This window comes from Corvus hawaiiensis, chromosome 1 (assembly GCF_020740725.1).
Source record: "Corvus hawaiiensis isolate bCorHaw1 chromosome 1, bCorHaw1.pri.cur, whole genome shotgun sequence".
Lineage (NCBI taxonomy): Eukaryota > Metazoa > Chordata > Aves > Passeriformes > Corvidae > Corvus > Corvus hawaiiensis.
This window is the reverse complement of record NC_063213.1, coordinates 6,261,715-6,276,749: the sequence shown is the minus strand read 5'-3', so window position 1 is coordinate 6,276,749 and position 15,035 is coordinate 6,261,715. Positions and strand designations below refer to the sequence as shown.

The window sequence follows — 15,035 nt, the reverse complement described above, 5'->3', positions numbered from 1 at the left end:
CTGACGTGAAGATGTTGAGCTCACTGCTGGCTAAGTAGCTAAGCACATTAGGAGGAGATGCACAGGGAGCTGCTCAGCTGCAGAAAGTCCTTTGGGCTCTGCTGGTGCCCCACACGTTCCCTCCCACGCCGGATTTGTGCAGGCTCGATGTGGCAGGTTTGTGCAGGCAGGGGGGGTAAAGACTGGGACAGGAGCATCCCCTTCTGCTCCCACTTTCCCCAGAGCTCCGTCCATGACCCTGAGTGGATCTTCTCCATGTTTTGGTGAAGTTTCATTAATTCATGTAGTTCAAGAGTGTGAATTTTGTAGTAGGTGACTGTGAATAGGGAGGACTGAAGGGTGGAGGGGGAATTTGAAGGACTGACTTAGGCTGCTGGTGTTGAGGGCTCTGATTCAAAGATCAGCAGGACCTTCCTAGTCAGTGCTGTGCTTGGCACAGGAGCTAGTGTCATATCTTTTAACATGTGCAGGAAAAAACCCACTTGGAAATTAATTTAAAGACATCTTGACAAGCTCAGTTTTGCTGGCAATGAGCCTGGGTTTTGCTACTGAGACCAGTGGAAGTTTGGTCTCTTGGGTTGAGGGTTGGTGCTTTCCACCCTGCACTTATCCCACTCTGAGCAATTCCTGAAGACACAGGAATTTTGCTGTTTGCCTTTGAACACATAGGCTTGTAATGGAAATAGGCAGAAAATAAACATGAAGGAATGCCAGAAACCTGTGGTCACTGTAAAAAACTACTTCATCTGCTGTGGGTCTTTATTTTCTTTAAGATTTTTTTATTAACTTTCTGGTTAATAGGAGTAGAGAAGGGATTAGTCTAAGCATGAGACTCTTGCAGTGCAGTAACATCTGAAAGCAGATTTTCATCTGAAGCTCTCACAGAGGTGATGTGAGTTTTCCCTGGTTGTGCAGTTGCCTGATAGCAGAGTTTAGAATAAAACCAAAGTCTATTAATGCACTCAGTCACATTTCAGTGCTTCTTCCTTCCCTCCTCTGCCCTGTCAGTATTTTATTATGACTAGAAACAACCTACTTGATTTAAAGGAATATGTGGCTTGGAGAAGTAATTTCTGTTTGTGTCTGTTAGCACAGCGGTTTTAATATTTTTTTGCTCCAGTGACGTGCTTGCAAATGAGCTGAGGGTCAGATTTGCCAGGCTTTATTGCCAGCTGCCAGGTGATGATGGAGTGGGGTTTTTCCACAAATATGTAATAATAACAAAAGTGTTCACTCTGAAACATGGGTAGGTTTTTACAGGCTGTTTTAGGCAACCTTGACTCTGAGAGCCGGAATTGCACCAGGTGGGATTATGGAAAGCTCATAAGCCTGGGTTAGAAATCTGCCCATGAGAACAGAGGCACCTGAGTGAGGGACTAAGGATGCAGGAGGCTTTTGAGGCAGACCAAGAAATTCAAGAGTCTCTGCTGCTGGATATATGCAGAGCTCTGTGACCATAACACCGAGTTTCTGCTTTGTTTCTTGATGTGGAATTTAAGGATTAGTAACATGAGAGCTACTTGGTAGAGTGCTTTCTACTTTAAGCACTGAAGCCACTGCATGACCCTTGACAAGATTTGGAGACCTGATGGCTCTCTATAACGAATTCAGGTCATCTGTGGCACTATTTTAGATCATTTTAAAACTACTTGACAAGGTACAAATAGTATTGTGATTAACCCAATGTATTGCTAAGCTAAGTCACCACTGAAAGAGATGCCATGATTCCAGAAGCCTCTCCATTTGAGGCTCAGTGTGTTTTGATGAAGTGAACAGGGAAAGATGCTGGCTGCAAATTACGTGTCAGCTGGGATATGCCTGAGCACTGGTCATGATTCATAAAGGGATCCTAAAACATAAATGACCAAGGAAGCATTGTGCAAGGAGTGACAGTGGTGTTGCCTCTTCCCCGCTGTGTCTCTGGCTTTCAAGCAGATCTCCAAGGACGTGGCTGACAGCCTTTTCAGTCTCTATTATTAGCTGTTGTGAAAAGTTTCAGACTATTTTTTCTCCTGTCAGGTATTTTGTGTTGCAGACTGGCAGAGTTGGCTTTTCCAGGAATATTCTCTTGCTGCCTTGTAGCTCCCAGGTTTCCAGTCCTTCTGTCATCTTGAGGCATAAAGACTCAAAGCTTTCTCTAGTTCATGTCTGTGTTGGTCCCAGCCAACCCACTGAGATTTTTCACACAATCCTAAAAATAGCAACTCTGAACTTTACAGCACTTGGTATTTTCACTCATACAATGAATGAACAGAGAACTTTTCACTACCCAAGCTGTTCCACACTATCCTTTGATTCACTGTTATAATAGGATTGTGGCTCCCACAGTCACAGCAGCTTTTTAGCTGGATGCTGTGGATCCTTTTTTCCAAGTTATCTGTCTGCCTGTTACACGAATTGGTAGAATCACCAAGAAATGGGAAATACTTGGGTGGTTTCTACATCACTGTAGAGAGCAAAACAATCCAGTTTTCCCTTCCATGTCCACTGTCTCTTTCTTTATCCCTTCTGTACCTTTGGAGATTGTTAAGGTGCTTCTGTACCACCTCAAAAAGCTTCAGGGTCTGTCTTTCTCACTGTGCTTTCACCTCTTCTAAAAAAGTCAGTGAAGTTCCTTTTGCTATCAAAATTGCTCAGTTTGATCTGGGTGCAAAGAATCTAAAAAAAGCCCCATTAAAACAAACAATAACAAAAAAACCTGGAAAAAGAAAGCAGAAATATTTTCTCTTCCAGACCTCATGTGTGAGATAATATATGTTTTTTTTCCTCTGTATTCCTCTCTCTCCTGGCATATTTGGAAAACTAATTCTGGTAAACTCTTAATGAAATGACCACCTCATAAACAGAGTGGTTTAACACAGCATGAAAAATATGTCCTTGCATAGAAGGACCAGAGCCATTGAGTCCAACAGACCCCTGTCTTGTTCTCTTCCTGGCCAGCCTCATGCCAGAGGAGGTCTGCTCCCTGCTGCTCAGGGACTTCTGGAAAGTCACTTCTCCCTGTGCAAAGAAGCTTCAATCCATGGCACTTAGCTCCCTTCTGCTGAAGGTGAAGAGGTGCTGTATGAGATGGAGCTGGTGGTGGTTCCTGAGATGTTTATCTTGAGAAGTTAACAGAGCTGGTTTGCCAGTTGTTCAGTTATTATGGCATTAAAGCATGCAAAGCACTTGGCTTTATTCCTTTGCTTACAACTAATGATGCTTCTGAATCATTAATTTGTAGCAAAAGGAAAGGTAGAAAATAAGGACAGATTTTGCGGGTTTTTTGTGGACTTTTTTTTTGCATTTAGGTTTTTTTGGTGCAAATTTGGGGGTTTTTAAATCTTTTATTTTTTTTAAAGGCCTGATGAAGGTCTACTGTATTTTGCTAAGGATGGCTTGAACAAACAGACGAAGGGAGCTGCTGCAATGCAAAAAGACTGTCCAGGGGGGTGGATTTCAGTGCAGCCCCTGTCTGCATACAGAGGATTCCTCTCTTTCTATTATATTCCCCTTGCTGGAGCAATCCCACTTGTATTAAGAATGTGGTGTTGGGTGATCTTGTAGGAATTTTCCCTCTTGGCATTATTCCTGTCTTTAGCCCACGAGGACGGAGTCCTGTGGGATGTCCTTGGCCATTGATGTAACCAGATTGGCAGTGGCTGTATAATTAGTTGAAGTCCTTCCCATGGATACCCAGGCTAGTCCTTGGGATTTCGTGAGCTTTGAGCTTGAGTTCAATGAGGAGTTCAGCTCACTGCTACAAGACCCTGCTTTCACTGCCAAAAAAAAAATTGTGGCAACACCTATAGGTGACTTCATCATAGGTTTCAGGTTCTTCTGCACCATCACAGCATCAAAGAGCAGGAGAGCCACACGTATACTCCTTGGCCCTGGAGATTCATAGGGAATGTTTCATTCCTCTAGAAGTTGCTGATCTCTTGCAGCTGAACTATGAGGTCCATTTTTAATCAGTGAAGAACAGGAGAGTCATCAGTGAAACTGCTGGAGCCAGGAATGGGAAAGGCTTTTCAAGCCTTATTGAAGCATTTAGCTTTTCAAGGTGTGGTTCAATTTTCTCTTCAGTCAGCATTTCTGTGTTGTCTCACATGCCTAACAGGATGCTGCTGACCACTGTGTCTGACTTTATGTTAGTAATACATATATAACATACATGTCTTTATTTCACCCACTGTGGCATAGGAATGGGTCACTTTGGGGTGACTGCCACCCCAGTGTTGCAGTAATCATAATTTTGTATTGTAAGAGAACACTTAAGATTATTTTCAACCAAAAATAGCAGGTAATACTATTACCAAGCCAGGACAAGAGTCTTTTATTGTCTTATTTTGTATGTCAGCAGATTTCTGGCTTTTGCTGTCAGATTAGTCTGCTTCTTGCAGGGAGCAGAGGGATACAGAACTTGAAATGGCTGAGAAATCTCATAATCCCATCTAGATTTTAGGATGAGGGTGTTGTTTCCAGTGTGCACTCTTGTCACTAAAGTTGCATTTTGGGATAACTGTGCCAGTCTGAACGTTAAAGCTGCAGTAAATGGGTGTGAAGCTGTGTCACTCCTAATGCTCCTGCCACCTTAGGAATTGCAAAGGCATGGCTGTGCCATGAGGAATGCTCACTGGGTTTGTGTAGGGATGACATCCAAGGACAGCTGAGCACTGGCGCAAACTGTTGCTAATTCAGTGAGTTTTTCTCTTCTCTCCAAATAAATCTCCAAAAGCAGAATCGGTGGAGGTCCATATTTCTGTAGAGTTATGATGCTCTGATTTTTTAGTCTCTTATGTTTCATGGCAGCTCAGTATGGGATAGTTGCAGGAATTTCACTTTTCGGGTCGTTTCACTGGCCATCCCAAACATATCACTTTTTTGGAGCAATTTCTGTCTTTATTCATTAGCTGACATTCCCTTTACAATCCGTTCAGTGCTGGTTGTAAGATTTTAATTTAAACTGAAGGGGTTATTTTGTTCAGCCCTACAATGCCCATTTTAACTTTAACATCATTTAATCTGTTCCAATTCTGCATGAGAAGTGAAGAAGCAGGAAAGAAAGAAGGACAGGAAGAGAACAAAAAGGAGATTTGTGATGTTCCAGTGAATCCTATCTCCTTCTCAAGGTTTTGTGGATCAATATAGTTGAAAGGCTTGACAGAAGCAAGAAGAAAGAGAAGCAAGAAGAGATGAGAAAAACACAAGTGGAAAATGCTTCTAAGGAACTTACTATCTCTGCTGGGTTTTTTTTCATAAAAGTTACTGCTGAGATGTTTTTCTTTAGCTGAGAACTTACTAAATTTTAGAAGTGGTGTTGTCACCAGACATCTTGTACTTCTTGGATCAAATACTGTTTTGGTGTTTTGAGCACAGCCAGATTGTGATGCATTTAAAAACAGCTCAGCTTTTCACAATAAGATCTGAAATTGCTGAAGAAGTGAGTGCTGGAAACATATGCACCAAGTTTATTAAAGGATGCGGAGAAATGATAAAATTGTCATTTGGATGGTATCATAGTCATCAGTCCCAGCTTATTGCTCTTCTGGGATAGATGCTCTGAGTCTGAAATAATGTTTTTCTTACTAGATATCACCAATATGCCAACGCTACCATCACTGTTCCTCCTATTCCTGCTGGTTTGTGTTACAAGCTCTGGAAAGGTAGGATAGGAGAACATCACAAAGACGCCAGGATGTAATTTAAAAGTAATTTACCAAGAATTCTGGGGAATATAGTGTGCACCTTAGGGGACTGCTAAAAAGAAGTGAAATTAGCTTTTAGATTTTTCTGACAGATTTTTCTGAGATTTAAATCTTTCTTAATGTACAGTGAAAGCAGCATGAAGTAGTATTAGAAAAGGGGGACGAAAACTTGTTACAGGGAAACACTTGGTTATGATTATGGGAAGTAATTGAGCCCAGCTTGGAGTCATAAACTTGCAATTCTTTTATGGGGTGTGAGCTGGGCTTGGACCAGATGGAGAAAGTGGTAGTTTGTGTTTCTCTTTGAAAACATGGGCTGCATGCTCTGTTCAACCAGCCTGCAAATGGTGTTTGGACTAAACAGGCTTTTTGTTATGGTGCATTGCATCACCTGGACTCTTTTTTTTAGAGCAAAAATCTCCTTTACGTATTTATTTGAATGGTTTTTTGAAATATTTTCCACATTTTCTATTTATATGAAATATGGTTGCAGTTAAAATCAGTCTGGTGTTGTAAGACATGTAAGCATATGCCAGCACCACTGACAGCATTCGAAAATGTTCAGTTTTGCCAGCATCATTATGTAGAGCTTAAAAATAGAAAATTAGAAAAAAATCCAATTTAGGGAAAACTTTAAGGACAACATGGCAGAGAAACATGATTCATGTAGAAGTGCAAGCATGATTCATGCTTTACCTTTCTGAGCGTGGATCTGAACTTTATTTCTCTTAGCAATGACAAAAACAGAGGGCATTTTGAACGAGGAAATTCTCAGCAACAGGGAAAGGGAAATACTTGGTTTTGCTGATTTGCAGTCAGCAGCCAGTTCAAACAGTAATTGTCACTAAGGGGATACATATTCCTCTTAGCCTTCCTGTTTTGAGCTAAATGAGCTCTTAAATTTCGAGGAAGAAAACATTGTTTTTTCCATTTTCACATCAGAATAAATTAAATAGGACTAACTGGTCCCCATTGCTTGCCCTGTGTTCTGCTGCTGCATTTTTATGTCAGGCTCAAGCTCCTGTTAAAAAGGCAGCTGAGGAAATGGTTTGAAATATCAGTATTAAAGTATTTTCACCATGGCACAGAATTTACACCTCCATGAGATGGATGAATCAGTTTGTGTTTCAAAGCTCTGATGGCTGCACTTGTTTGGTACGATGGCATCTTCCATATTGTCTATCTGATGACCAAATCTGAACACTCACCCTCAATTCTACCTTCTAGAACAAATCTTCGTGTCACATCCAGAGGATAAAAGATTTTTGTTATGTTTGTGCCTGAAGAGTCCTGGTGAATCACTGGGGGCAGGTTCTTTTATCCTAAGAGATGGAGAACTTAAAAGCAAGGAGCATCAAAAAGGGGGAGCCCAGCCACTGATGGGGCTTTTTTGGGCTCAGGTCTGGTGAGCTCTGCAGATACAGTGGGACTAGAGAACTGCTTCACACACATACACCAGTGTTTGTTTGCTCCCTCCCTGAAAATAATTTTGTTAAGCTGCCCACTGCTTGGTACCTCTCAGAGTGAGTTTGTGTAGGATTTTTGGAAGGGCACAGTGTTATCCTTACGCAGCTAAAAAACCGTAATACAGGATAACTAATTGGGGAGACTTCAATGTAGCTTGACAAGAGTCCATTTCATGGTTGTTTGGAAGGGATGGAAGGGATTTGTGTTTTCAATCTCCAGAACATAGATGGCCCCAAAGGAACTCTTTGGAATAATTAAGATGTAGTACCTGGTGTAAATGTGCAAGTATCTGCTAGACCATTAGCTGTGGGAGACAGACTGATTATACTCAAAACACTTAGTGCTTTTTTAACAAATTACTGTGAAAGTCAGTTGTTAAACAGTGTTGTTTCATTTTCTAGTAGCTCTGTGTAGAAACATTAGAGTCTTGCTGCTTCCCTTAATAAGGGGAAATGAGCTCTCCTGGTGCAATGGCCCTGCTTGAAAAGGTCATCAGCGACTATTTATCCTTGGTTGCTATCAGAAAGGGGGCTGTTTCCATGCTGAAGCAATAGCAATTTGTTTCATTCTCATTAAAAAGGGATTTAAATTTTTTGCTTTCTGATGACATTAAGTCATTCTTAGCAATCCTTTGGCCACCGAAGAATGAGGAATGCTTTTATAAAAGAGAGGCAGCTTGAGGTTCAGACTGCATTGGTGGTGTAGGCAGCACTTCTTGTGTCTTTGGCCAAGTGAAAACTGGAAAGGGAACTAAATAACTGTTGTAAAATATGCCAGGGGTGACTCCGGATCAGAAAGGAACACTTTGTTCTCAGTGTGCATGTCCCTCTGTGTGCATGGTGAGTAAGAGAAGAATGACTAGGCTTAGTAGGCAGCAAGGAGAATCCAGGTTTGGTTTTGGGGTGCTGGTTTTCAAATGGGAAGTACTTATGGAAGTAGGTTGAGAATCAGCACATGAAACGTGCTTGTGGGGAGAACCAGAGCTTGTCCCACTGCAGCTGCTGTCTCAGTTGCGGTGCCATGATCGTGGCAGAATGCAGGGAGGGGACAATGCAGATGAAGTTGCAGAGGTGAATGTGGTGGTCACACAAAGCCAGATGGGGTGTGCAGAGCTTAAGAGTTCTTACAGCTACATTAAACCAAATACTGAAGCTAACACAGACACTTTCCCATGCTAATTCCTCAACTCGTTGCTCCATTTGCTTCTCCTCTGTGCTGGGTGAACAGTGAGCCTCAAAAGAGAGGCTGGGGAAGGGGCTTTGTAAACACACTCTGCTGACAGGAGATTTTATGCCAAGGATTGTTATTTGGTGGAAAGCATCAGGATTTTCGCTTGCAGAACTGAAACAGGGGCACAAAGATGAGGGTAAAAGAAAGTAGGAGGACTAGTCAGGAGGGATAAGTCTGGGAACAGCTCCATGTTAATTATCATTGTGCCTCACTTGGAGATCAGTTCAGAGCCTTGTCTGGAAGGTAATGAAGTGTCTTGGTAATAATTTGATTGTTTCGGTTGCTAGGTGGAAGAACAGTGGTGTCCTCTGTACTGTCCTCTTCCACGTTCTCCATAGGGTAGACTTGGGGAAGCATCTGGTAGCTGAAGATGGCAGAGGAACCTCCTGTCACCTCTGCACATATTCTTGGAGTCCCCTAAGTCCCAAGACATCCTTGCATTAATGCATCTTTTGGAAAAAACAGAGCTTGCAGGGAATCTGTGTTGATAGAGGCCTTTTCTGCAGTAGTCATGGCTGGGTTTTGTTTTCCTTCCTAATGATACTAAGTCCCAGAAGCAATCATGGGCACAAGGAAAAAGGCGTGTTTCTTTGTAGAGGAAAAAGGTGATATAACCTTTAATTCCACCTAAGAATTAAAAAGATAAGACTCTCATTACTCATACAGGGTTCGATTTTTGAAAGAGCTGAGCCTCACAGTCTAGTGGTGTCCGGAGGAAAGGCTGATGCTCTGTGATTTTAAAAAAAGCTTTTGATTTAACAGAGCATTTACTATAATCTTAGGAAGGTTGGCTGTGATGCTTTGACCATGCCTTGGATCATGCTTGCACCCCTTTCCAGATGCTCAAGATCCAGCCCACGATAATCAAGCCTTTCCTAAAATAAACAGCTCTTATGTACAGACTCAGAGCCGAACATCATCATACAGCCTGACTGATTGGGATGAGCAACAGCCTCGTGCATGTTTGTCTCATTGAAAAGACCACGAGGTGGATTTAGCCGTGTTACAAACAGCTGTGCTGGTGCCTTTTGCTTTGCAGACAGCAAATTTGAACAGCGCAATCTACACTGAGCACGGGGATGGATATGTGCAGCACGGGGAGGGCATGTCACAGAGAAACTCCAGTCCATCACTCCAGCTATGGTTTCCAGAAAGTATCAGCCTTCTTTTTATGAATTGGCAGGAGCTCGATCCCATGAATCCATTAGTCATTAGCTGTGGAGGGCCGGGCATTCCAGAGCTCATGGACAGTCAGCTGGGCTCTCCTGTCACTCCCAAGACCCAGCACACATGAATCAAAATAGTTGGGTGATGTCACGTCACGGTGCCAGCGCGCCCGGGACGCTGCTGCCAGGATTTGTCTGTCCAGGGGTGGTTTCCTTTTACAGCCTGTTGAAAGAGTCATCATGCCGAGCTGCACATGACAGTTCCCTTCAAGAGGGCTGGTGGCTCCTTCGCACAGTCAGTATTTTTTAAACAAGGGAGCTTATCAGGTGGCTCCTGACCTTTTCCACATGAGCTGATCCACTGGGAAATGTTGTTTTGGTTTCCGAGGCTTCTGACAGCTGATGTATAAGACCTCTGTGGCTGCAAGCTGGGCAGACTTTGAACTTCTCCCTGTCTCCACACAGACCTGCAGGACAGTTACTGTATGCCAGAACTAAGGCTGGAAGTGCCTGGCAAGGAAGGGTCGGCAGCCTGCTGCAGGACAGCTCTCCACGAAGACACAGCCAGGCACCTCAGAGCTGAGCTGCTGGCCAGCTGGACTTCTTTTGCAGCCACACTGTCTTTCTGGAGCTTTATTTTCTCACAACTGGGCTTTTGGTGTAAGCCACACCTCTCCTTGCCCCTTGCGCTGCTCTTTTTTCTCCAACCCCGGGCATGAGCGACAGCTGCCGCCACGCGAGTGCATGTTGCAGCTCATGAAACGTTTTGGCAGCTTCAGAGGGAGCAAGAAGAGAAAGGAGCGATGCAAAGTCTTGGAGAGGCGCCACTCCGACCCCCACGGCCTGTCCGGTAAGGACCCTCTGCATCCAGAAAGGAGGGACTTTGCTCTTTGGGAGAGGGTGGTAGTGAATAATTGAGCAACAACGTTGTGCTCCCAATTTCACTGACTGAACCGTGCAGTTGTTGTGTGGAGGTTATTTTGGTGTTGGTTCGCACCAGAGATGAAAATCTGAGCTGACACCTGTAACACACATCAGCCATAACCTTTAGGAAAAGAGTGATGGTACAGGAAGCTTTACAGTGAATCCTATGGCAGTCAGAAGGGGCTGTTGCCTGATGTCACTTTAATTGAACAATAATAACTAAGTTCTGTTTTATCTATTGAAACATGAATTTTAAATAGAAAACTTTTCTTATCAGTCCCATAACGAATGCATTTAAAAACAGCTTTCTGATACTGCAGTTGTCGATATAATTGCGTTTGAGTTGCAATTAGGGACTGTTCTCTCTTAATCAAAAGCTTTTCCTGGTCACGGAGTATTAAATAGCTCCAGTGCAGGTGCTGAGTTGTGTGTGTCAGAGAGTATCTGTGTGTCACACAGGGATCAGCTGGTCAGGAGAGAAGGGATTTTTCAACAGGATCTGGCTGTTTTCTTAGTAATGGAGAAATACCAGTTTTAATGCATTTCCTATATAGACTAATGGTAGCTGGTTCTCTGAAGACCATGAGTGTTACTGAGCAATTCTGTTCTGTGACTAAGGGGGTTAAAACTGATGTTACACTGAATCAGCTGAATAAGGCTCAGTTTAGAGAGGCTGATGTGTACAAAGGGTAGGCAAGGCTCTTTTGCTCTCTATTGATCAGGAGTCACTGTGTCAAATCCAGCAGAATGATGAAGGTAGGAGTAGTGTTGGACCAAATGGATGGTGTGGAGACATATGCGTACATTTAGTGATGAGGAGTTACAACTGTTGGATGGGTGGCTGCCCAGGGAGCTTATTTTTCTACTATTTAATGTTTTGCAGTTTATTTAGTGATGGGTTGTGTCATTTTTAAGTTATAATCCTTGCAAACACTTCTCCTTTTGTTCCTGTTGTGTACAGTTAAGTGGTTTTAAATCTAAACCTGTGTACTGTGTCTTGTTTTGCATTTCCCAAAACCTACCTGAGGGTTTCTGTGAGAGTGGTAGGAAGGTCAAGGCAATGTGAATGAGAAATGACCCAGGTCTTTGTAGTTTCACAGTGTCAGCAACATGCACAAAGACAGATCACAGAGTTTATGCAACAAGAACAGGAATATTTAGCTTAAAGATTGCCCAGACATAAAATGCCTTCCCAAATTTCTAATTAAACACCCTAAATTCTCATGTAGATAGAAACATACATGCAATTTGTTGATTGAATGTTGAATGGCACTTTGGACCACTAATTCACTGTCTTGTTGTGGTTTCATCAACAGAGGGAATAGCCAATATCTGCAAAAAGATTCACTGCCGGAAGCACTAAACATGGTGTTGCATGTCTGCTTCCCCTGAGTCTAACTCTTAAGCCCTGTCCTCAACTCCCTTCATGGAGAAAATCATTTGTTCTGCACCAAAAAACCTGACTATATGAACTGTACCATTTGTGGCAGAGTTATATAAAAAAAATTGGAAGTGTAATACCAGCAGTGCCAAAACATGTGCTCCTTATTTTCCTCATTCCCATTATTCCAGATTTGTAGCCCACTCCAGTGGTACACAGCGAGCACCAGGCAGAGTTTTCTGTACAGTTTTTACTCTACAGGCTTTGCAGATGCCATTCTTGTAAGAGTGTGACCAGGTCAGCTCCCTGTGCTGCCATCATCAACAGAGAACTACTGAGTCACAAGAGTGGGAAAAAGCAAAGGGGATGTGTCCAGGTTACTTCCTTCCTTGGATGCTCTGCTGCGGGGATCGCCTTTGCCATCCCAGCAGAGTCTGAGTTCCTTTCAAGAAATGGGTTAACACACTTAGAAATGCCTTCCCCTCATGCCCCCCCACCCCAGTGGCCTTAATTAATTGCAGGGAAATGTCAGAACAAAAGCTTTGCATTATTTGCTACATTTAATCTGTATCCTGTAGCTATTAGGCCTCAATAAACACTTTCTGAGCAGATTTCAAGGGAACTGCTGGCATTCAGCAGGTGTTATGATCAGTATTAGTGTGTGCAAGAGCACTGGTAGCAGCCAGGCTTGGTGGCTCCTCGGGGTTGGTCACAGATCAGCACATCCCATTTGGTTGTCATCTGCCACCAGGGGTGAGAAATGAATGACAGCAGCCTCCCTGTTGCTCAATGAGCTTGGATTGTATTCAGAAAAGGGGTGGAAAAGAAAACAAGAGGAAAATATCCCCTGATGCCCCAAAAGGGGTAATCTGACACCTGGACTGGTTGAATTTGAAATTTTTGATTTTTCTTGTCCCATTCTGTAAAGTGTTTTAAGGAAGAATCCTCCAGTCCTTGTAAATAGGATTGGGCCAGTGCAGCTTCTTGGCTTCCCAGGGGTAGATGCCATCAGGCATCTAAGATCTCAGCTAAGATTATCAGCTAGTACCATTCTTCTGTGTATCTGTTGAGCTAAACCCCATCCCTCCGCTGCACCAGTGCAGAGGTTGCATCCTGGTGGAGAAATGAAGAGTGGCATTGCCAAGGATGGTCGTCTCTGTATTTCCCTGGGTTTGGAGCCTTACAGTCCTTTCATTCCAAGTGAACAGCGAGGGGAGACCTGAGTATGGCCAAACAGAAGCAGAGAACACACAGAGAGGGAAAGGAGGAAAACATGAATGAGCACCAGGAGCAAACGAGAGCAGAAGTGAAGGCAGAGATCCCACAGTTTGCTCCAGGAGAGGAGCAGCCAACAGGGAGACCTCGAAGCTTGAGCTGTCCACCAAACAGCAGGGAAGCTGATTTATGCAATAGGATTTTTGCAGGGCTGAGGATGGGGATTACCCAAAATTTCTCCAGTGTCTAGATCACCACTGCATAGTTTCCTCCTTCCTCTTGCAGTTGCGGTGCAGGGTTCTAGCGGTTTCTCCTCCTGGCAGCTCTCACCACAGCTTGATGAGTTGTACATGGATAGGCTCTGTGGCATTTCTGAAGGGGAAAAATTTTTGACCCCAGAGAGGTTAATTGCTCTACCCTTTAAAGGACACCATGTATTCCACAAAGGACTGTGTGACATATGCAAAAGGAGTAATGTTTAAAGTATTTTTTCCCTACCCAAGCCATGAGTGCCCAGCAAAGGAACCCTTCTGCAGCACATGTGGCTGCTGTGAGCCTGCACCTGGGCTGCCTTGTGCTGGGCATTTAGCCTCAAAAAACTCCTTTAGGAGTCGTTTAGCTGCATGGAAATGCCCAGGAACTTCTCCTTGCCCATGCTGCTCCTCTTGGGGTTTGTTACTTTTCTCAGGTGGCTTTTAATCATCAGGTGCCAAAGCTGAGCCCCAACAAGCCAGGTCCAAGGGGCTCTAAGCGACCCTCAGTGCTGCCTGTCAGCACCTGTTGTGTCCCACCTCAACAGCACTCTTGAGGATAATTTCCCTGCCAGTTGTTATAATTAGGTGCATATTAGGACTAAATTAGGAGTGAGCCTGCTGGATGTCTCAGACCCCAATAAACACATGTGCAAAGATGCTTCAGCCCCGCCATGTGCATGAATCAGGCGGTCCTGGAGTCGCTCCATAACTTGCTTGATGCACGTTTTATCTCATGTCTCTGAGAACCACCGTGGAATGGAATCACAGAATGACGGAATCACCAGGCTGGAAGAGATCTTCAAGATCACTGAGTCCAACCCATGCCCTAACACCACCTCAACTAAACCATGGCACTGAATGCCACATGCAATCTTTCTTTAAACACATCCAGGGATGGTGACTCCCCCACCTCCCAGGGCAGACGATTCCAGTACTTTATCACTCTTCCAGTAAAAAACTTTTTCCTAACATCCAGCCTAAATTTCCCTTGGTGCAGCTTAGGACTGTATCCTCTCGTTCTGTCAGTTGCTGCCTGGAGAAAGAGACCAACCCCAACCTGACACCTTTTAGGATGTTGTAGAGAGTGATAAGGTCACCTCTGAGTCTTCTTTTCTCCAGCCTAAACAACCCCAGCTTCCTCAATCATTCCTCAGAGGGCTTGTGTTCCAAGCCCTTCATCAGCCTTGTCACCCTCCTTTGGACACTCTCAAGCACCTCAACGTCCTTCCTGAACTGAGGGGCCCAGAACTGGACACAGCACTCGAGGTGCAGCCTCACCACGGCCAAGTACAGGGGAAGAATGACTTTCCTGGTCCTGCTGGCCACACTATTCCTGATACAAGGGGAGGGGCTGCTCAGGCTCTAGAGTGCATCTGGGAGGTGCTGTGAGGTATCTTTAAATACTCAACCTAAAGGGAAATGTCTTCCCCTTTCAGTCAAAAACTCAAGGGGTTTCTTCCATCTCTTGTCATGGTCCTTCCCAGACCCCTGGGGTTGGGTGTGAATGTGGATTGTGTGTCGAGCAGAGAAATTATATTCTTCCTTCTCAACAATGGAGATGTGGTGACTGCCTCCATGACGTCCACATGCAGGTAATGTGCCGTGGTATGTGACCAGCTTGCACAGCTGTCCATGGGCGGGACTGACACCAAACCAAAGAGCTGGTGCTTCACAGCCTCTCCAAGTGGAATGAATACCCAGGGGATAATTC

The 15,035-nt window shown here is 44.0% G+C and overlaps 1 protein-coding gene across 4 annotated transcripts in view; it reads left to right on the top strand.

Moving 5' to 3' along the window:
* PRKAG2 (protein kinase AMP-activated non-catalytic subunit gamma 2) overlaps window positions 1-15,035 on the top strand; it is a 222,848-nt gene that overhangs the window by 96,747 nt on the left and 111,066 nt on the right. Inside the window, exon 1 of one of the 4 annotated variants that reach the window (XM_048321934.1) lies at window positions 9,687-10,400. The exons of the other annotated variants lie outside the window; for them this stretch is intronic. Within the exon in view, the coding sequence (XP_048177891.1) occupies window positions 10,295-10,400 (106 nt within the window). The 5' untranslated portion in view covers window positions 9,687-10,294. Of the gene's footprint in view, window positions 1-9,686; window positions 10,401-15,035 lie in introns of those variants that run through there. 4 annotated transcript variants of the gene reach the window in all.